This window comes from Oncorhynchus masou, chromosome 24 (genome assembly GCF_036934945.1).
Source record: "Oncorhynchus masou masou isolate Uvic2021 chromosome 24, UVic_Omas_1.1, whole genome shotgun sequence".
Lineage (NCBI taxonomy): Eukaryota > Metazoa > Chordata > Actinopteri > Salmoniformes > Salmonidae > Oncorhynchus > Oncorhynchus masou.
The window spans coordinates 104,686,963-104,708,665 of record NC_088235.1 but is presented as its reverse complement, the minus strand read 5'-3'; the positions used below and the strand labels follow the sequence as shown (position 1 = coordinate 104,708,665).

Sequence of the window (21,703 nt, the reverse complement as noted above, 5' to 3'; positions counted from 1 at the left end):
CCCCTATTGTCTCTGAGCAACAGGCCGCTCACATGCACTGCCTGATAAGGAGGTGCGAGGGCCAGAAACACACAACACACAGCAACTTAAATCCAAGAACAGCATCCAAGCACATAGACGCTTTGTTTAATGAAACCACATTGTACCCTTTAACCATGGCAACAATGCAGGACGTTCTCCTCAGATTCCTGGTAAGCGTTGCAAAGCAAAGTGAGTGATGACACAGCTTGCTAATGGAGGTCTTTGACCACCCAACACTGCTGTAAACCTGTGACATCAAAAGGTGACAAAATGTATCATTGATCACTTTGATTAAGTTTGGAGATGCTGGGTACATTATTCTATGATCTGATTATTCCTTACATCAGCTTTTTCACCTTCTGCTTTGTAGTGGATGATATTATCATTATTACATTGGACACATTATGAATCATTATCTCTGCACCGTGTTCAGTGTCCGGTGTCTGTGCAGTGTCACTGGTATTCTCTTCATTCCACATCATAGAAAGGTGCTCTGCTGGGCTCATAAAATGGCCCATGCTTGAACCGTAAAAATATCATGTGTTGACACAGCTCTGTATTCCTCATGGTATTTCATGATCCTGCAAAATTCCATTGTTTGAAGAACCACAGGGGTGCTGTGGTAATCAACAACTCAATGAACATATAGTGGCTTTCCAAGATGGCCATTATGCTAAAATGCCATTTTCAAATGTGATGTCCATTGGTCCTTCCCTGACAGCAAGGTGGATGTGGCCCACATTCAGAACAAACGTGGCCCAGAAACTACAAGGCCACATACCTCAAACCAGAGCTGGCCAATAAGCTCCAACCCTCCCCCAGTGCGCCTCTCCCACAGATCAGATCTGGTCCATATGAGTGTCGCAGTCATCTCCTGTCTGGGCTACCTGTCCCATCCCATGTCTCTGGTGGTCAGATGAGGTTAGCCAGGCTAGAGGTGGTCTCTCTCCTACCCTGGTCCATGTGTCGTCCAGAGATAGTGAACAGCCCAGCAGCCCTGTCCCTAAACCTCTGGCCCGGCCTGGTCCTCTCCAGCAGCATCACCACCCCTGTGTACACCCCTACCCCCACTACCGCTGCCCCCCCTCCAGCTAACAACACCACCCCAGAGATGTACATATCGTTCAGGGCCACGCCCGGCTGGGGCATGTGGTGCTCCAAAGCCAGCTTCAGCAGCACAGCCCCACAGACCACCAGACACAGCCCTGTGATGAGCACTACTAACAGATCCGACAGCCCTCCGCTCTTAAGGATATCGATCCGCCTGCGACTGCGCACACAGTTCATGTCCTGCACGGCCGAGCTCAGGAGCTGTTTGAGGAGGACGGCCAGGGCTAAGAGACAGAGGGCCATGCCCGCTCCCATGCGCCAGTCACTGGAGAAACTGGTGGTGGTGGAGAGGAGAAGCACGCCACCCAGGCCGCAGCCCAGGATGAGGAGGACCGCCACACAGTAGCACAGCAGAGACTTGGCCGGGTCCCGGAACCACCACAGCTCCACCTGTTCATCCAGAACACTGCGCTGGATCTGAGCAGGGTCGGGACCGGCCGGCTGGCCACCCCGCGACGGAGGGAAGTCCTCCAGCTCTGGCATCCTGATCCTCCCAGCCTGACAGACACGCTCACCAGAGAACTCTACCAGGACACAAGCTGAATCCCTGGAACTCTCAGTGGAACACCGTTCTCTCTCTCTGGAAATCTTGAGTGGATCTCAATAGAGTCCTCAGTGAATCACAGCAGATGGATCACTGGACACCTCACCGGATCACAGTTCCTTCTCACTTGATTACAGGTCCTCTTTGTGGATCACAGGGTCCATCAGGTAGTCCACTGCACTCTGAGAGGATGTCCTGTCATTGAACCCTCAGAGCTCAGGGACCAAATGCAGCCTGATGGATACCTAGGGAGAGGAGAGACAAGGGACATTAGAGCCACCTGACATGCACGCACGCACGCACACGTTGCTGAATATGCAATCTTTAAAGCAGGGATCTAAACATTAGAGATCCTGCCATATAACAGAGGTATCCTGTAGAGAGAGGTGTTTGAACTGACTGAAAACATAATGCTGAATATGCAACCTGAAAACCCCTCTCCCTTCTTAGACGTGTGTGTGTGTGACAGAGACAAATAACGTGAAATAGAAGTGTGTTTCTGTGTTTGAGTGTGTGTGTGTGTTGTTTATTAGATTAGCAGCTGATAGTGGCCTAGCATCTTTATGGTGTACTCCTGTATGTAGATCAGCACCCCGTAGGCTAGTTTAGCCACCCCTCGTAGGCTAGTTTAGCCACCCCTCGTAGGCTAGTTTAGCCACCCCTCGTAGGCTAGTTTAGCCACTCCTCGTAGGCTAGTTTAGCCACCCCTCGTAGGCTCGTTTAGCCACCGCTCGTAAGCTAGTTTAGCCACCGCTCGTAGGCTCGTTTAGCCACCGCTCGTAAGCTAGTTTAGCCACCCCTCGTAGGCTAGTTTAGCCACCCCTCGTAGGCTAGTTTAGCCACCCCTCGTAGGCTAGTTTAACCACCACGTAGGCTAGTTTACCCACCCCTCGTAAGCTAGTTTAGCCACCCCTCGTAGGCTAGTTTAGCCTCCCCTCGTAGGCTAGTTTAGCCACCCATCGTAGACTAGTTTAGCCACCCATTGTAGGCTAGTTTAGCCACCCCGTAGGCTAGTTTATCCACCTCGTAGGCTAGTTTAGCCACCCCGTAGGCTAGTTTAGCCACCCCGTAGGCTAGTTTAGCCACCTCGTAGGCTAGCTTAGCCACCCCTCTTAGACTAGTTTAGCCACCCCTCGTAGGCTAGTTTAGCCACCCCTCGTAGGCTCGTTTAGCCACCCCTCGTAGGCTAGTTTAGCCACCCCTCGTAGGCTAGTTTAGCCACCCCTAGTAGGCTAGTTTATCCACCCCTCGTAGGCTAGTTTAGCCACCCCATAGGCTAGCTTAGCCACCCAGCTCTCGTCCTGTATCGTGTGCCACCTCCTGTTTATTCCACTGCGAGGTGATATTTCTAAGATGGCAGCGCAACGCTGACTACAGCCCCCCTCACAACAGGGCTCAAGTATGACTCCTTTTATCAATGGTCTGTCCCTGTAGTCCCAGCGACTCTCAAGGTCAGGGCACAGACAGCTTGTCTTTAAAAGTCTGACAGCCCCTTTACTATCAAAGTCAATAGCGCGAGCCGAGGCACTGTGCGAGGCGAGCACAGAGCAGCAGCAGCACTCTGACAGGAATTACAACTGTCCTCTAACAGACCTGGTCTAGTCTGCTGACACAAACAGAACACTACTAGTCTGTCTGAGCCTCCAAGCAGCAGGTTGAGCTGAGTCTTCATCAACACACAGGGATCATCACACTGAGATATGACACACAGTACAGCTGAGTCACAAGGTGTTCACATTAAGTGTGAAGTGAAGGGATACTAAATAACAGAGCGCATTACGTTTATTGGACTCCCGCTTCTCCACGCCGTTTCAGTTCATAATTATGAGGTGGATGTGTATACGAGGTGTACAGTGTGTGTATGTGGGGGGTACAGTGTGTGTGTTGTTGAGTCACTAATTAAATCCCAGCAGGTTTGGACCTGATGCCACTGACAGGTATAACAGGAATAGAAGGCAGTAATTGAGGTGACATATGAGCTGGATGAAAACAATAAAAACACACACGCATATATAATTGGCTTTTCTCTCTCATACCAAAACACACATCTTCTCTCTCTCTCTCTCTCACACACACACACACACACACACACACACACACACACACACACGCGTGCTGAGCGATTAACAAAAACATTTTCTGATTATTAAACAACTATTTGATTGACGTTGGTTCAATTACTTGAATTCCCCAACGTAATCCAAACCAAGTCCACTGAGTTTGGTTTTCTTGTGAGCTCAACGTGCCATTTCTCTAGCGAGAAATCCTATCAAGCACGAGAGACATCAAAATCAAGAACGAACTGTGAGATGCTGTAGGGAGTTTTCGTAGTCAAATATTCAACCTAGTTCAGCGCAGAAAACGTGGTAATTACCTACCGGAGTAGGGGAAGCTACTCTGAAAATATTGTTTGCCAAGCTACCAATTACTTTACACTGAAAGACATTAAGCTACACTTAAGAAAAATATAGTTCACTTAACTAGAGTTACTTTTAAAAAGTAGTTCACTACATCCAAACTACACTACATGGCTAAAAGTATGTGGACACCGCTTCAAATTAGTGGATTTAGCTATTTCAGCCACACCCGCTGCTGACAGGTGTATAAAAATTGAGCACATAGCCATGCAATCTCCAGACAAACACTGGCAGTAGAATTGCCCATACTAAAGAGCTTAGTGACTTTCAATATGGCACCATCATAGGATGCCACCTTTCCAACAAGTCAGTTCGTCAAATTTCTACCCTGCTAAAAGCTGCCCCTGTCAACTGTAAGTGCTGTTATTGTGAAGTGGAAACTTCTAGGAGCAACAACAGCTCAGGAGCGAAGTGGTAGACCACACAAGCTCACAGAACAAGACCAGCGGGTGCTGAAGCGAGCAGAATGTAAAAATCACGAGTTCCAAACTGCCTCTAGAAACAACGTTAGCACAATAACTTTTAGTCGGAAGCTTTATGAAATGGATTTCCATGGCTGAGCAGCCGCACACAAGCCTAATGTGCAATGCCAAGCATCGGCTGGAGTGGTGTAAAGCTTGCCACCATTGGACTCTGGCGTAGTGGAAACGTGTTCTCTGGAGTGATGAATCACCCTTCATCATCTGGCAGTGCGAAGGATGAATCTGGGTTTGGTTGATGCCAGGAGAACGATACCTGCCCCAATGCTGTAAAGTTTGGTGGAGGAGAAATAATGGTCTGGGGCTGGTTTTCATGGTTCGGCTAGGCCCCTTAGTTCCAGTGAAGGGAAATCTTAATGCTACAGCCTACAATGACATTCTACACGATTCTGTGCTTCCAACTTTGCGTAACAGTTTGGGGAAGGCCCTTTCCTGTTTCAGCATGACAATGACCCTGTGCACAAAGCGAGGTCCATACAGAAATGGTTTGTCGAGATAGGTGTGGAATAACTTGACTGGCCTGCACAGAGCTCTGACCTCAACCCCATCGAATGCCTTTGGGATGAATTGGAACGCCGACTGCGAGCCAAGCCTAATCACCCAACATCAGTGCCCAACCTCACTAACGCTCTCATGGCTGAATGGAAGCAAGTCCCCACAGCAATGTTCCAACATCTAGCGGAAAGCCTTCAGAGAAGAGTGGAGGCTGTTATAGCAGGAAAAGTGGGACCAACTCCATATTAATGTCCATAATTTTGGAATGAGACGTTTAACGAGTAGGTGTCCATATACTTTTGATCATGTAGTATATACAGCTCTGGAAAAAATGAAGAGCCCACTGCAAAAGTATCAGTTTCTCTGGTTTTACTATTTTTAGATGTGTTTGGGTAAAATGAACATTTTGTTTTCAATGAACTACCTACAACATTTCTTCCAAATAAAAATATTGTCACTTAGAGCATATATTTGCAAAAAAATTGCAACTGGTTAAAATAACAAAAAATAAGCAGTGTTGTCAGACCTCGAATAACGCAAAGAAAATAAAATCTGTTTTATATTAATTTATAAACAACACAATACTAATGTTTTAACTTAGGAAGCGTTCAGAAATCAACATTTGGTAGAATAACCCTGATTTTAATCACAGCTTTCATGTGCCTTGGCCTGCTCTCCACCAGTCTTTCACATTGATGTTGGGTGATTATATGCCACTCCTGGCGCAGAAATTCAAGCAGCTCTGCTTTGTTAAATGGCTTGTGACCATCCATCTTCCTCCTGATCACATTCCAGAGGTTTTCAATGGGGTTCAGGTCTGGAGATTGGGCTGGCCATGACAGGGTCTTGATCTGGTGGTCCTTCATCCACATCTTGATTACCTGGCTGTGTGGCATGGAGCATTGTCCTGCTGGGAAAACCAATCCTCAGAGTTGGGGAACATTGTCAGAGCAGAAGGAAGCAAGTTTTCTTCCAGGACAACCTTGTATGTGGCTTGATGCCAAAGGTGATTCAACAAAGTACAGAGTAAACGGTCTGAATAATTATGTAAATGTTATATTTCCGTTTTTTTAATTTTTATTTTATTTGCTAATGTTAAAAAAATATGGCTTTGTCATTATGGGGTATTGTGTGTAGATTGAGGGGGGGGAAAAAACAATTTAATCAATTTTAGAATAAGGTTGTAACATAACAAAATTAGGAAAAGTCAAGGGGTCTGAATACTATCTGAATGCACTGTGTATATAAATAAATAAATTGCATCTATGATTGTTGAAGATCTATTCAATGATAGAAATTATGGAAATTTGATTCAGTACATTTTGATGGGTAGTGCAAGTGTATAGCCCACAACAGTGTAATGTACTGTAAATTACAAGCTCCTGTTTTTCTAGTCCTTCCGGTTCTGACCTTTTGCAAGCCCTGACACTGAGCCTACCTGCCTGACCATTCTGCCTGCCCTGACACTGAGCCCACCTGCCTGACCATTCTGCCTGCCCTGACACTGAGTCCGCCTGCCTGACCATTCTGCCTGCCCTGACACTGAGCCCACCTGCCTGACCATTCTGCCTGCCCTGACACTGAGCCTCCCTGCCTCACCATTCTGCCTGCCCTGACACTGAGCCCACCTGCCTGACCATTCTGCCTGCCCTGACACTGAGCCCGCCTGCCTGACCATTCTGCCTGCCCTGACAATGAGCCCGCCTGCCTGACCATTCTGCCTGCCCTGACACTGAGCCTGCCTGCCTGACCATTCTGCCTGCCCTGACACTGAGCCCGCCTGCCTGACCATTCTGCCTGCCCTGAAAATGAGCCCGCCTGCCTGCCCCTGACCTCGAGCCTGCCAGCCGCCCTGTACCGTTTGGACCTGACTATGAACTCTTGCCTGTCCTCGACCTGCCTCTTGCCTTTCCCTCACTATTAAATAAATATCAGAGACTCTAACCATCTGCCACCTGTGTCTGCATCTGAATCTCGCCTTGTGCCATTATATACTCATTATATTTCACAGTAACCTTATATTCGGGATCAATGGTTGTGTGGTGAAAGATGTCTACAAACAAAATGAATGCACAAAGTTACAACTGTGACTAATTTGGCGTTTTGTACAAAAAATGTATCAAATTCACCACAAGCTTGTGAAAATAGTACCAAAGCGATTAAAACAAACTGTAACAGAATGTGCAATTTAGCTATTAAACACAACTATATTTCAAGTGAGAATTAGGCAGGTCTGATGCCAAAAATGAAAAGAAATTCTTGCTTACTTCACCCATATTTTATTTTTGCATAAAAAGAAGGGTGTAGTTTCAGTTGTTAGCGACACCGCAAAACATTTATTAACTACTCAAAACATTTTGAATTGAGCTCAACCACCACCAAGCTACTGCAAAATTACTAATTGAACTAAATGTAGTTCACTACTCCCCAACCCTGTTAACTACAATGACCAGAATCTATTTAGCCTATTCTTCCTGGAGCTGCACACAGACCGCATGAGAGAGGAATGTACAACACAGCAACAACAGAGATAGACAGACACTTTGGGACATATAGCTTTACTAACCGACTGACAGTTGTAGCAGACAGCTCTGCAGCATGGGCAGCTGTGGCAACCCAATGATCAGGGGCTACCCTTTTTCGCTAGCTAAGACTGGGGAGCTTGGCTCGTTGGGGAGCACAGGGATAATGCTCCATGGTTGTCTGGCTGCTACTGCCTGAGCAGAGATGAGATGACGACTTTAAGAAATGAAAAAATGAGATCATTAAATAAAAAATGTAGTAATATATTAAAGGAATGTGAATTCATTATTGTTAATAAGTGCTAAGCAGTAATTGGCAGTCACATCATGGGGCTCATTCATTGCTTTATTCTGTGTTAGAGACAATTGAATGTTCTCAATATATTTGGCTTTGGAATTTCAATTCAAAAGCTCTAAAATTATTTCAAGCTCATATTTCATAATTCATTTTTAAAAAACTAATATTTTGTATTTATCGAAACCAAAATTGAAAAATGTGATTATTTGTTTTAAACCGAACCGACCTCAAAAAGCACTAATCGCTCAGCACTAACCCACACACTCTCTCTCTCTCTCCTCATTCTCCTCTCTTGTTTAGAGGCTTTCTGCCTGCTCTCTTATCAGAGCTGATAGGACCTCTCCTTCACATCACAGATACCAGAGGCCTCATCATAAAAACCTTCATCATCTGCTCCTCTGTGTGAGATATTCTCTGGTCTGTCTCTTCTGTATTTCGCAGACAGGCACAGAGGCAGACAATGACTTCCCCCAAACGTCTGCAGCACCTAGCAAGGTTGATGACGGTTATATGCAGAGCAGCATATTTCAGTTCATGCAAATTTGCTCTGTGATAATGATGATGAAAACCCACAGATAATCGTAAAACCTTGAGAATCAGTTAGTAAGACCTCTTTTCGGTTCAGTTTTTTTAAAAGGTCTGAAGGTCGGTCTGTTGGTCGACTCGACAGAGGAGCTATGCTTTATGGACACTGTATTCCCTATGTTATTTGGCCCTGCTGAATTCATCCCACCAAGTCATTAGTGTCTCATTTTATGTTGAAGTTCTGTTCTTTTAAAATAGGAATTTGCCATTATAATCAGTCTGTAGATCAATTATTCATGGGTTCACATAAGAACAAAATAAACAAAATGGTAGTTGTTTTACTTCTGACAGGAGGAGATGAGAGCCAAGGGAGCCAGACAGTTGCAGAAGCTTTGCTTTGATCTGCAGTCAAACGGCTGAAACTGCTTCCTCTCTGCAGGGTTTGAACCGACACACCACTCCCTCCGATCAGCAGGTGTTTAAAGAGGCCTTTAGAGCTACCAGCAGTACTGAGGGGTCCCTTTAATAATTAATCCAGGCCTGAGAGCCCAGGCCAGCCAGCAGGGAAAGAGGAGCAGTCCCTGACAGGATGGAGTTTCATTGGCTTTCAGTAAACTGATGTCACGTTCCTGCACTGGTCGTGGTCCATCAGCACATTCTCATGCAGTCCAAGCAGGCATGGAATTGGACGCCTACAGAAAAAAGTCTGGTCGTGTTGAAGTCTCACAGGCAATGAGTTAGCTGACTATGACACAAACGGGGTCCTCGCCTTGGTCCTGTTGTGTGAATGTGTTTACCTGAGGCCCTTGGAGAGGATGTGTGGCCAGGAGTTGCCGTGGCAACAGTGCCTCCTCCTCTTCCTGTTCCTGTCCATCGGTGACGAGAGGGGTCAGGATTGGCACCATCTGTTTTTGCGCTGGGCATCAGTGCCAAGCTCCATGGGGGCCTGGAGCTGCTCGGGGCTGGAGGCAGGCAGGCGTCTGGGGATGAGGCTCGGCAGGGCTGGATGGAGGAGTGGCGGGTGGAGAGAGAGGTTCTGAATGGTTCATTATTCAGGCGGTGTCTATGTTCCTGTCACAGTCCAGCCAATCAGGGGCCTCGGGACCCTCTCTGTGGCCAGGCACGGTGAGGGGACAATTGGCAGACACACCAACTCAGTTGTGCTTAATGCTATTTTAATTGTGGACTGTGTGCTTGATAGCAAATACTAATACAACTAACAGCACAAGGAAACACTTGTCTCCCCCGCTGTTCTCCCCCCTGGTCCTGTACCTGATGTTGTTTTCAATCTCTCTTCAGCAGGACCTAGTGATGTTGACGGTGATGGTACTACCCCTCTCAGCTTGCACTGACTCCCTGCCGAGACCTCAGCCACCTGGCTCTACAGTAGCTTGCCTGCATCAGTCACAAACTGGATGGAAAGAAGAATAGAATATAGATAAGAACAGAATTGGAAAAAAAACAGAACACCAACACAACATAATCTAAAGCGAGTCTGACATTTTTTTGCACTTGACTTTTCATTTGCATACAGTATTTTCCTCCCTTGAATGCAGACTGTTTCCTGTCCTTGATGTGGTTTTGCTGATAGTTTCTCCTATAGCTGCCCACTCGGATGTACACTCTCCTCTCTGTAGTGGCCAGCCTGTGCCTGCCTGCCTTCCTTGAGCACAGCTCCAATATTAAAACCCTAATCAAATCACCAATTAACATGCACTCGCGTCCCCCTTGCCTCGCTCCATTCTGCTGACGACAATAAACATGTTTACCTTTTGTTGTTCGCCATTATTTTTTTTTATTGTATGGGTTCAGAGGCGGCCTTCAACATATTCAAACATCCCTGCTCTGTGAGAAACAGGAGCCTGGATTCCAGACAGAACCTGATCCTCACAGGGCTGGGTTCCAGATAGAACCTGATCCTCACAGGGCTGGGTTCCAGATAGAACCTGATCCTCACAAGGCTGGGTTCCAGATAGAACCTGATCCTCACAAGGCTGGGTTCCAGATAGAACCTGATCCTCACAGGGCTGGGTTCCAGATATAACCTCATCCTCACATGGCTGGGTTCCAGATAGAACCTGATCCTCACAAGGCTGGGTTCCAGATAGAACCTGATCCTCACAAGGCTGGGTTCCAGATAGAACCTGATCCTCACAGGGCTGGGTTCCAGATATAACCTGATCCTCACAGGGCTGGGTTCCAGATAGAACCTCATCCTCACAGGGCTGGGTTCCAGATAGAACCTCATCCTCACAGGGCTGGGTTCCAGATAGAACCTGATCCTCACAGGGCTGGGTTCTAGATCGAACCTGATCCTCACAGGGCTGAGTTCCAGATAGAACCTGATCCTCACGGGGCTGGGTTCCAGATAGAACCTGATCCTCACAAGGCTGTGTTCCAGATAGAACCTGATCCTCACAGGGCTGTGTTCCAGATCGAACCTGATCCTCACGGGGCTGGGTTCCAGATCGAACCTGATCCTCACAGGTCTGTGTTCCAGATCGAACCTGATCCTCACAGGGCTGAGTTCCAGATCAAACCTGATCCTCACAGGGCTGTGTTCCAGATCCAACCTGATCCTCACAGGGCTGTATTCCAGATCGAACCTGATCCTCACAGGGCTGTATTCCAGATCGAACCTGATCCTCACAGGTCTGTATTCCAGATCGAACCTGATCCTCACAGGGCTGTGTTCCAGATCGAACCTGATCCTCACAGGGCTGTATTCCAGATCGAACCTGATCCTCACAGGTCTGTATTCCAGATCAAACCTGATCCTCACAGGGCTGTGTTCCAGATCGAACCTGATCCTCACGGGGCTGGGTTCCACACTCTCGCTCTCTCACCTTCTGTCTCTCTCACACTCACCCTCTCTCTTGCACTCTCTCAAATACATCAAACACATGGTTTCCTGGCATTATTATGAGCCATCCTCCCCTCACCAGCCTCCGCTGGCACACACATGCATGCGCTTACTCACACACTCACTCCATCCCTCGTTCCCTCACTCGCCTTTTAGTTTATTGGTGAGACTATGTTATGTATATTGATCATGAGATAGCAGGGAACGACAATGGAGAGATCACTCCAAGGTATAGTTATTTACTGTTACACAAGTATATGCTAGATGGATTTTTCACAACATCACTGACTTTTGTTTTGTATGGTATATACAAGTGGAAATAGCTACAACAGTGTTTAGAGGCCAACACTAACACTTGGGTCCAAAACTTAAGGTGTGATATTGGCAGGAACTAGTTACAGTATAGGAAATCCTGGTTGGCCTGAATAAATTAAAAAAACTGGACAGTTCAGTCCTCCACAAAACCTTTTACACCCATTCTGTCTGGCAATAAAAGGTTCATATTTATTCAGCTATTCCAGTCTTTACAGCTTCACAAACATGTGTCTGAAAATAGATGAAACTAGATTTGTGTTATTTGCATGATGGATGTAAGAATAGTCAGGAGTATGTTTTGGTTTTTAAATACATTACTGTTAAATTAAATTAAATACATGCAATGTTTAATATCTCTTATGGTCAAGGGTCAAGTCAGGCTCGAAAATATGAATTAAAACTTCAGTCAAACAGCCAATAACCATGATCAATAACCATGATCAATAACCATGATCAAACTTCTGGAAATGAATACCTTCAGGAGGGGGTGGACCAAGTAAGTGACCAATTTCCCTCTAAATGTTGACATATTCTAAAATTACGAGCTTCACTGTCCTTTCATGGGAGATATCTATCAGAAAATATGCTTAGAGGCTTTAAGAAAATACAAAGGGCAATTTGTATTCAATGTGGCAACTGCAGTGAGCTAAACTCTCCAATGTAGCCTACTCTGGCTCTATGGGATGATTGTCTCAACAGTATGGTGACATGGTTACAACAAACATACAGCAACACATTACCTATGGCTGTCATACGTAACACTGTCATAATGCTATATGACACTGTCATATGATGACCTGTCATGAGGACAGATCACGAGACGTTATGACAGTAAACTAGGCTATTTATATTCAGCTCAAATTATCTTGCTTGATAATTCAAATAAGTAGCTAGCCTAGAACCGAACTATAAAAGGTGGAACAATGTCAAGAAAGTTATATAGCCTAGTCACCTTCAGGTGGCTCGGCTTCATCAAATCGAGTGTGTGATCCATGCACTGTCTAGCATTTGTATTCTGTCTATATGCTGTTTACCTGTGCGTGGTGCTGGCACATTCCCAGTCGCTGTTCATCCTCGAAACGGAACGACTCCACAAATCTCCGTTCCTGCGCCGGGAGGTATTTCCAAATCCAAACCATATGCCGCGCGTTTGGTGCGTGAAAGGACGGTTTGAAACAGTATAGTCTCAATAATCAAAATAATTATGACTAGACTGACTACCTTTCTCCGATGTGGAGCCTCCGATGGTGATTGTGTGTGCCTCTCGCGCTTACTGAACCGTGCGCAGGTCTAGCGGACTTTCCCGGTTGCAGGTGTGGTCACCGCACGCAGAGGCGACGCTGGTTGGGAGGGGAAAGCGCATCAGTAGGCTACAGAGCAGCGCGCGACCTTTCGCTGGCGTCCCATGGGGAAAGCCCGCGCGCCAGCCTTAAATTATAAACACTTATCATGTAGGGGATGTGCGCCGTTGGGATAGCACCTAGCAGACAGACAAAATAGATTTTCCCAGTACTTTTTAAAGTCTAGAGAATGATAGGCTTACCGTTTTTGCCACTTCCCATTATTATGGTGATAATAAGAAGGAATATTCTACCAGTTGACAAACAGGTTCCTTAAAAACGCACGCACACGCATTAATAAAAAACAAATATGGTAGTCTACTGACAAGCCATTAGGAGTAGACTGTTTTGCATGCACAACAATGTAAATTGTTCTTGTTAATTAATAGTTTGTCATTAAAAATCCATAATTTCCAGTCTGACAATGCTTTGATTTGACCCTGCCAATAACACCCTCCATTCACTTTTGGAAATCCCAATCTCACTTAAAATATATATATATTTATGTTATATTAACCCTCAAATATGAATTGTTTTCCTTTTTATTTACAAGTCCCTTAAAATTGGTTTGGATGGAGGGGTTGGGGAGGGAGGGGGGTCTGAAGGGGGTCATGAGTTGATTTGGAGGGAGAGGTTGGGGGTGGAGGGGGGTCATGAGTTGATTTGGAGGGAGGGGTTGGGGGTGGAGGGGGGTCTGAAGGGGGTCATGAGTTGATTTGGAGGGAGAGGTTGGGGGTGGAGGGGGGTCATGAGTTGATTTGGAGGGAGGGTAGCTTGGCAGTGGAGGGGGGTCTGAAGGGGGTTATGAGTTGATTTGGAGGGAGGGGGGTCTGAAGGGGGTTATGAGTTGATTTGGAGGGAGGGTAGCTTGGCGGTGGAGGGGGTCTGAAGGGAGTTATGAGTTGATTTGGAGGGAGGGTAGCTTGGCGGTGGAGGGGGTCTATAAGGGAGTTATGAGTTGATTTGGAGGGAGGGTAGCTTGGCAGTGGAGGGGGGTCTGAAGGGGGTTATGAGTTGATTTGGAGGGAGGGTAGCTTGGCGGTGGAGGGGGGTCTGAAGGGAGTTATGAGTTGATTTGGAGGGAGGGTAGCTTGGCAGTGGAGGGGGGTCTATAAGGGAGTTATGAGTTGATTTGGAGGGAGGGTAGCTTGGCGGTGGAGGGGGGTCTGAAGGGAGTTATGAGTTGATTTGGAGGGAGGGTAGCTTGGCAGTGGAGGGGGTCTGAAGGGAGTTATGAGTTGATTTGGAGGGAGGGTAGCTTGGCAGTGGAGGGGGGTCTATAAGGGAGTTATGAGTTGATTTGGAGGGAGGGTAGCTTGGCGGTGGAGGGGGGTCTGAAGGGAGTTATGAGTTGATTTGGAGGGAGGGTAGCTTGGCAGTGGAGGGGGTCTGAAGGGAGTTATGAGTTGATTTGGAGGGAGGGTAGCTTGGCAGTGGAGGGGGGTCTGAAGGGAGTTATGAGTTGATTTGGAGGGAGGGTAGCTTGGCAGTGGAGGGGGGTCTGAAGGGAGTTATGAGTTGATTTGGAGGGAGGGTAGCTTGGCGGTGGAGGGGGGTCTGAAGGGAGTTATGAGTTGATTTGGAGGGAGGGTAGCTTGGCAGTGGAGGGGGGTCTGAAGGGAGTTATGAGTTGATTTGGAGGGAGGGTAGCTTGGCAGTGGAGGGGGTCTATAAGGGAGTTATGAGTTGATTTGGAGGGAGGGTAGCTTGGCAGTGGAGGGGGGTCTGAAGGGAGTTATGAGTTGATTTGGAGGGAGGGTAGCTTGGCAGTGGAGGGGGGTCTGAAGGGGGTTATGAGTTGATTTGGAGGGAGGGTAGCTTGGCAGTGGAGGGGGGTCTATAAGGGAGTTATGAGTTGATTTGGAGGGAGGGTAGCTTGGCAGTGGAGGGGGGTCTGAAGGGAGTTATGAGTTGATTTGGAGGGAGGGTAGCTTGGCAGTGGAGGGGGGTCTGAAGGGGGTTATGAGTTGATTTGGAGGGAGGGTAGCTTGGCAGTGGAGGGGGTCTATAAGGGAGTTATGAGTTGATTTGGAGGGAGGGTAGCTTGGCGGTGGAGGGGGGTCTATAAGGGAGTTATGAGTTGATTTGGAGGGAGGGTAGCTTGGCAGTGGAGGGGGGTCTATAAGGGAGTTATGAGTTGATTTGGAGGGAGGGTAGCTTGGCAGTGGAGGGGGGTCTATAAGGGAGTTATGAGTTGATTTGGAGGGAGGGTAGCTTGGCAGTGGAGGGGGGTCTGAAGGGAGTTATGAGTTGATTTGGAGGGAGGGTAGCTTGGCAGTGGAGGGGGGTCTATAAGGGAGTTATGAGTTGATTTGGAGGGAGGGTAGCTTGGCAGTGGAGGGGGGTCTATAAGGGAGTTATGAGTTGATTTGGAGGGAGGGTAGCTTGGCAGTGGAGGGGGGTCTGAAGGGAGTTATGAGTTGATTTGGAGGGAGGGTAGCTTGGCGGTGGAGGGGGGTCTGAAGGGGGTTATGAGTTGATTTGGAGGGAGGGTAGCTTGGCAGTCGAGGGGGGTCTGAAGGGAGTTATGAGTTTGTAAGTCGCTCTGGATAAGAGCGTCTGCTAAATGACTTAAATGTAAATGTAAATGTTGATTTGGAGGGAGGGTAGCTTGGCGGTGGAGGGGGGTCTATAAGGGTGTATCTTCATCAGGACCTGGATCTCCTCCCTGAGCCTGTGAATCTCCAGGCGCTGCAGCTGAACGATATGGTCCCCCCTCCTAGTTCAGATGGACCACCATGTTACTGGGGTTGGCCCTGGGAGACAGCAGCGCTGGGGACGGAGACAAAAAGTCAGCTCACTGAGCAGCTACTTTAGATGTGGATAACTTAGAAATAGGATTTTTTCAAGTGACTTAACTAGGAAAAAAACAACTTAGCGATGAAACTGAGAACCTCAAGCACCTCTATGAATATAAACTCCAGGAAGTGAGGTGGTTTCCCCACATGGTAAAAGTTATCCTGCAGACTCTTTCCAATGAAAGCTGCAATCAGTCATCTTTACTGTAAATCAGTCCAGATAAGAGAGAAACAGGTCACCTTTGAGAGTGTTGGTCTGCTTCTTGCCCTGTTTTCTCATCAGACTCTTGTAGTCGTGGACCAGGGAACGCACCAGACACAACTCCTTTCTCAGGTCGTTGATCTCTCTGATCAGAGTTGCATTCTCCTATAGCAATCAATGAATGAATCAACCAATCAGTTAGTCAAAGAATAGTACAGAACAAACAGCCTATAGATTTGGGGTGTATAATAAAGTTGTGGTTACTAATTTTATGACTATTGTGTGCGGCACTCCAACAGTCCTTTATGAAAAGTCTCGTCTCTGTCACCTGCATGATCTTGACGTTATCTGCATGGTGGACCACGGCGTCTTTGGCCAGTTTCCTCTTCAGGGACGCTACGTTCCTCTCTGTGCCGGGCGTACTCCCTCTGGACTTCTGCGTCCACACCAACTATATCCACCTGAGAGACATGAAGAGCAGCCATCTTTGATTATAATGAATACACAGTAGCCAAATTACTTATCCATTTTAGACCAGCACTGTAGCCATTACAAGGTTACAACCCAATTCACTCTACCAGCTTGCATGAAATAGGATAAAAGCAGCACAAACAGGCAGTGTGAGGTCTAGTGAGCCTATAACAATGCTGCTCTTGCTCTTTGTCTATTCAATTCAAGGGGCTTTATTGGCATGGGAAACATATGTTTACATTGCCAAAGCAAGTGAAGTAGATATACAAAAGTAAAATAAATAATACAAATGAACTCTCTCTCTCTCTCTCTCCCTCTTTCATCCTGTTTCTCTCACCACATCACTCTTCTGTACATAGCGGTCGTAAAGGTCTCTGACGCGGTCCTTTAACCTCTTAGGCTCCTGGGTGAATCCCAAAGTTACGGAGGTCCGTCTTGAACCTACGTACCAGGGCCTCCACATCCCTCACCTGGGGAAGAGGGGTTGGTCATATGCAAAGATAAAAACACAAATATAAACACCTGACATGCACTCAAGGTAAAATGGTATCCCTCTCTCTCACACACTACATACCTTCTGCAGTCCCTTGTGCATCTCCTTGTCGGTGGTGGTGAGTTTGAGCTTCAGCGATGTCCAGTTCCTGTTGAGCGTTCTTCTTGTAGAAGGTATCCAGCTCCTGCTCCATCTACAGAGTACAGGAAGCCCATAGCATTGATCTCTATATACTCCCTCATACAGCTGATCTATAGCACTCATCTAAACCCTGATCCACTCTTATCTATATGGACACAGTCATCATTTGCATCTACATGAAGAGAGTGCTAAAAGTTGGCAGGCGGTTTAAATAAGTATCAATGATGAAAAAACTAAGAACTAAAGTAGGAAAAGCCTCCCCATTTTTCCTCCAAACATAACAATGGTCATTATGGCCACATAGTTCTATTTTTGTTTCATCAGACCAGAGGACATTTCTCCAAAAAGTACGATCTTTGTCCCCATGTGCAGTTGCAAACTGTAGTCTGGCTTTTTTAATGGAAGTTTTGGAGCAGTGGCTTCCTTCTTGCTGAGCGGCCTTTCAGGTTATGTCGATATAGGACTCGTTTTACTGTGGATATACAGTGCGGAGAACAAGTATTTGATACTCTGCCGATTTTGCAGGTTTTCCTACTTACAAAGCATGTAGAGGTCTGTAATTTTTTATCATAGGTACACTTCAACTGTGAGAGACGGAATCTAAAACAAAAATCCAGAAAATCATATTGTATGATTTTTAAGTAATTCATTTGCATTTTATTGCTTGACATAAATATTTGATACATCAGAAAAGCAGAACTTAATATTTGGTACAGAAACCTTTGTTTGCAATTACAGAGATCATACATTTCCTGTAGTTCTTGACCAGGTTTGCACACACTGCAGCAGGGATTTTGGCCCACTCCTCCATACAGACCTTCTCCAGATCCTTCAGGTTTCGGGGCTGTCGCTGGGCAATACGGACTTTCAGCTCCTTCCAAAGATGTTCTATTGGGTTCAGGTCTGGAGACTGGCTAGGCCACTCCAGGACCTTGAGATGCTTCTTACGGAGCCACTCCTTAGTTTCCCTGGCTGTGTGTTTCGGGTCGTTGTCATGCTGGAAGACCCAGCCACGACCCATCTTCAATGCTCTTACTGAGGGAAGGAGGTTGTTGGCCAAGATCTTGCGATACATGGCCCCATCCATCCTCCCCTCAATACGGTGCAGTCGTCTGGTCCCCTTTGCAGAAAAGCATCCCCAAAGAATGATGTTTCCACCTCCATGCTTCACGGTTGGGATGGTGTTCTTGGGGTTGTACTCATCGTTCTTCTTCCTCCAAACACGGCGAGTGGAGTTTAGACCAAAAAGCTCTATTTTTGGCTCATCAGACCACATGACCTTCTCCCATTCCTCCTCTGGATCATCCAGATGGTAATTGGCAAACTTCGGACGGGCCTGGACATGCGCTGGTGTAACGGATGTGAAATAGCTAGCTAGTTAGCAGTGGTGCGCGCTAAATAGCGTTTCAATCGGTGACATCACTTGCGCTGAGACCTTGAAGTAGTGGTTCCCCCGCGGCTTTTGTGGAGCGATGGGTAACGATGCTTCGTGGGTGACTGTTGTTGATGTGTGCAGAGGGTCCCTAGTTCGAGCCCGGGTATGGGCAGGGGGACGGTTTAAAGTTATACTGTTACACTGGCTTGAGCAGGGTGACCTTGTGTGCGCTGCAGGATTTTAATCCATGACGGCGTAGTGTGTTACTAATGGTTTTCTTTGAGGCTGTGGTCCCAGCTCTCTTCAGGTTATTGACCAGGTGCTGCCGTGTAGTTCTGGGCTGATCTTTCACCTTCCTCATGATCGTTGATGCCCCACGAGGTGAGATCTTGCATGGAGCCCCAGACCGATGGTGATTGACCATCATCATGAACTTCTTCCATTTTCTAATAATTGCGCCAACAGTTGTTGGCTTCTCATCAAGCTGCTTGCTTATTGTCCTGTAGCCCATCCCAGCTGGGTGCAGGTCTACAATTTTATCCCCAATGTCCTTACACAGCTCTCTGGTCTTGGCCATTGTGGAAAGGTTAGAGTCTGTTTGATTGAGTGTGTGGACAGGTGTCTTTTATACAGCTAACGAGTTCAAACAGGTGCAGTTAATACGTGGAATGAGTGGAGAACAGGAGGGCTTCTTAAGAAAAACTAGCAGGTCTGTTGGAATTCTTACTTGGTAGGTGATCAAATACTTATGTCATGCAATAAAATGCAAATTAATAACTTAAAAAATCATACAATGTGATACTTTTGAACCCGTTTCTTCCAGCATCTTCACAAGGTCCTTTGCTGTTGTTCCGGGATTGATTTGCACTTTTCGCACCAAAGTGCGTTCATCTCTAGGAGACAGAAAGCGCTTCCTTCCTGAGCGGTATGACGGTTGCATGGTCCCATTGTGTTTATACTTGTGTACGATTGTTTGTACAGATGAACGCAATACCTTCATGCATTTGGAAATTGCTCCCAAGGATGAACCAGACTTGTGGAGGTCTACAATTTTTTTTCTGAGGTCTTGGCTGATTTCTTATGATTTTCCCATAACGTCAAGCAAAGAGGCACTGAGTTTGAAGGTAGGCCGTGAAATACATGTAACGGCTCTCGTTGGTGGTAGGAAGAGTAGACCAAAGTGCAGCGTGGAAAGTGTTCATGATTCTTTTATTCAAAAAACACTCAAACAAAATAGCAAAAACGAAAGCACACAGTTCTGTCAGGCTAAGACACTAAACAGAAAACAAGATCCCACAACCTAATGGTGGGAAAAAGGGCTGCCTAAGTATGATCCCCAATCAGAGACAACGATAGACAGCTGCCTCTGATTGGGAACCACACTCAGCCAAAAACAAAGAAACAGAAGACATAGAATTTCCCACCCTTGTCACACCCTGACCTAACCAAACATAGAGATCCTTATTCTCTAAGGTCAGGGCTTGACAACACATTCACAGGTACACCTCCAACTGACCCAAATAATGTCAATTAGCCTATCAGAAGCTTTTAAAGCCATGACATAATTTTTGGGAATTTTCCAAGCTGTTTAAAGACACAGTCAACTTAGTGTATGTAAACTTCTGTCCCACTGGAATTGTGATACAGTGAATTATAAGTGAAATAATCTGTCTGTAAACAATTGTTGGAAAAATGACTTGTGTCATGCACAAAGTAGATGTCCTAACCGACTTGCCAAAACTATAGTTTGTTAACAAGAAATTTGTGGAGTGGTTGAAAAACAAGTTTTAATGACTCCAACCTAAGTGTATGTAAACCTCCGACTTCAACTGTAACTACTCAAGAGACATTTCAGCAATGGTTAACGAATTCAACAATGACAGTTAAAACCAGTTAAAGAACTGATACAGGAGGAGGAAGTTATACCTCATGGGTCTGCTCTTTCATCTCCTTGATGTCGTTCTCTCTGGGCTCAATCTGTTTCTTCAGTTCTTTGATCTTGTAGTCCAGAACAAACTTAAATTTCCCCAGCTCCTGGTTCTTCTTTTTCAGGTCATATATGCATTTCTCCTACACAGGGATAAAGGACAAGGCAAGACAAACAGGCCTCAGATCAGATCATGGATGTGTTTCTCTTACAAAGGATCAGGGACAAGACCCTAGCCTGCTGATCACAGATATGTTGTGCTGTCTTGCCAACTCATGTGGTCTTTGTCACGCAACAACCATAGGAGTTGGCAAGACAAAACAAACAGGCCTCAGATCAAAAAATCAAATCAAATTTTTTTAGTCACATACTCCGAATACAACACCTTACAGTGAAATGCTTACTTAGAGCCCCTAACCAACAATGCAGATGAAAAAAATATGGATAAGAATAAGAAATAAAAGTAACAAGTAATTAAAGAGCAGCAGTAAAATAACAATAGTGAGACAATATACAGGGTAAAGGTACAGAGTCAATGTGCGGTTAGTTGAGGTAATTGAGGTAATATGTACATGTAAGTAGAGTTATTAAAGTGACTATGCATAGATGATAACAACAGAGAGTAGCAGCGGTGTAAAGGGGGGGGGGGGTGCAAATAGTCCGGGTAGCCATTTGATTAGGTGTTCAGGAGTCTTATGGCTTGGGGCTAGGAACTGTTTAGAAGCCTCTTGGACCTAGACTTGGCGCTCCGGTACCGCTTGCCGTGCGGTAGCAGAGAGAACAGTCTATGACTGGGGTGGCTGGAGTCTTTCACACTTTTTAGGGCCTTCCTGACACCGCCTGGTGTAGAGGATGGCAGGCAGCTTTGCCCCACTTCACACTAACTGACGAGACAATCATTTAACTGCCATGTAATTGTAACGGATGTGAAACAGCTAGCTTCGATAGCAGAGTGTGCGCACTAAATAGCGTTTCAATCGGTGACGTCACTTGCTCTGAGACCTTGAAGTAGTGGTTCCCCTTGCTCTGCAAGGGCCGTGGCTTTTGTGGAGCGATGGGTAACGATGCTTCAAGGGTGACTGTTGTTGATGTGTGCAGAGGGTCCCTGGTTCGCGCCCGGGTATGGGCAAAGGGACGGTCTAAAGTTATACTGTTACATAATAACTCATAGAATATAACATGGCATGATGCAATGTTGCCATGTAACAGGTTTGTTAGGGTGTTTAAATAAGCCATGAAATCAACCCATCCTCTTTATAGTCTTTGGCTTGAGTTATTTGTCCAGTTCAATTACATTCATAATCCTCTTCCAAAATTAATATCCCATGAAATTGAATATAAAATGTCACTTCCATAGTTCAACAATA

The 21,703-nt window shown here is 46.2% G+C and overlaps 1 protein-coding gene and 1 pseudogene across 3 annotated transcripts; both read right to left on the bottom strand.

Annotated features, from left to right (window-relative positions):
* Positions 1 to 86: 86 nt before the first annotated feature.
* Positions 87 to 12,923, bottom strand: LOC135513180 (transmembrane protein 125-like). 3 transcript variants are annotated; one of them, XM_064935969.1, is made up of 3 exons: positions 12,624 to 12,923; positions 9,684 to 9,822; positions 87 to 1,920 (listed from the first exon to the last, which is right to left on the bottom strand). In XM_064935969.1, exon 3 carries the CDS (start codon positions 1,612 to 1,614, stop codon positions 934 to 936), a length of 681 nt encoding a protein of 226 aa, XP_064792041.1. In that variant the 5' UTR covers positions 1,615 to 1,920; positions 9,684 to 9,822; positions 12,624 to 12,923; the 3' UTR covers positions 87 to 933. The 3 variants fall into 3 exon arrangements, 2 of the variants coding, with proteins under 2 accessions (XP_064792041.1, XP_064792042.1); XR_010451500.1 differs by lacking the exon at positions 87 to 1,920 and adding an exon at positions 9,157 to 9,413; XM_064935970.1 differs by lacking the exon at positions 9,684 to 9,822.
* Positions 12,924 to 15,613: 2,690 nt separating this feature from the next.
* The window catches only part of LOC135511506 (cilia- and flagella-associated protein 57-like), a 40,593-nt pseudogene continuing 34,503 nt past the window's right edge, over positions 15,614 to 21,703 (bottom strand).

Excerpts from the sequence above, each read along its gene's own strand:
- LOC135513180 (XM_064935969.1), bottom strand. The coding sequence starts at position 1,614 with ATGCCAGAGCTGGAGGACTTCCCTCCGTCGCGGGGTGGCCAGCCGGCC.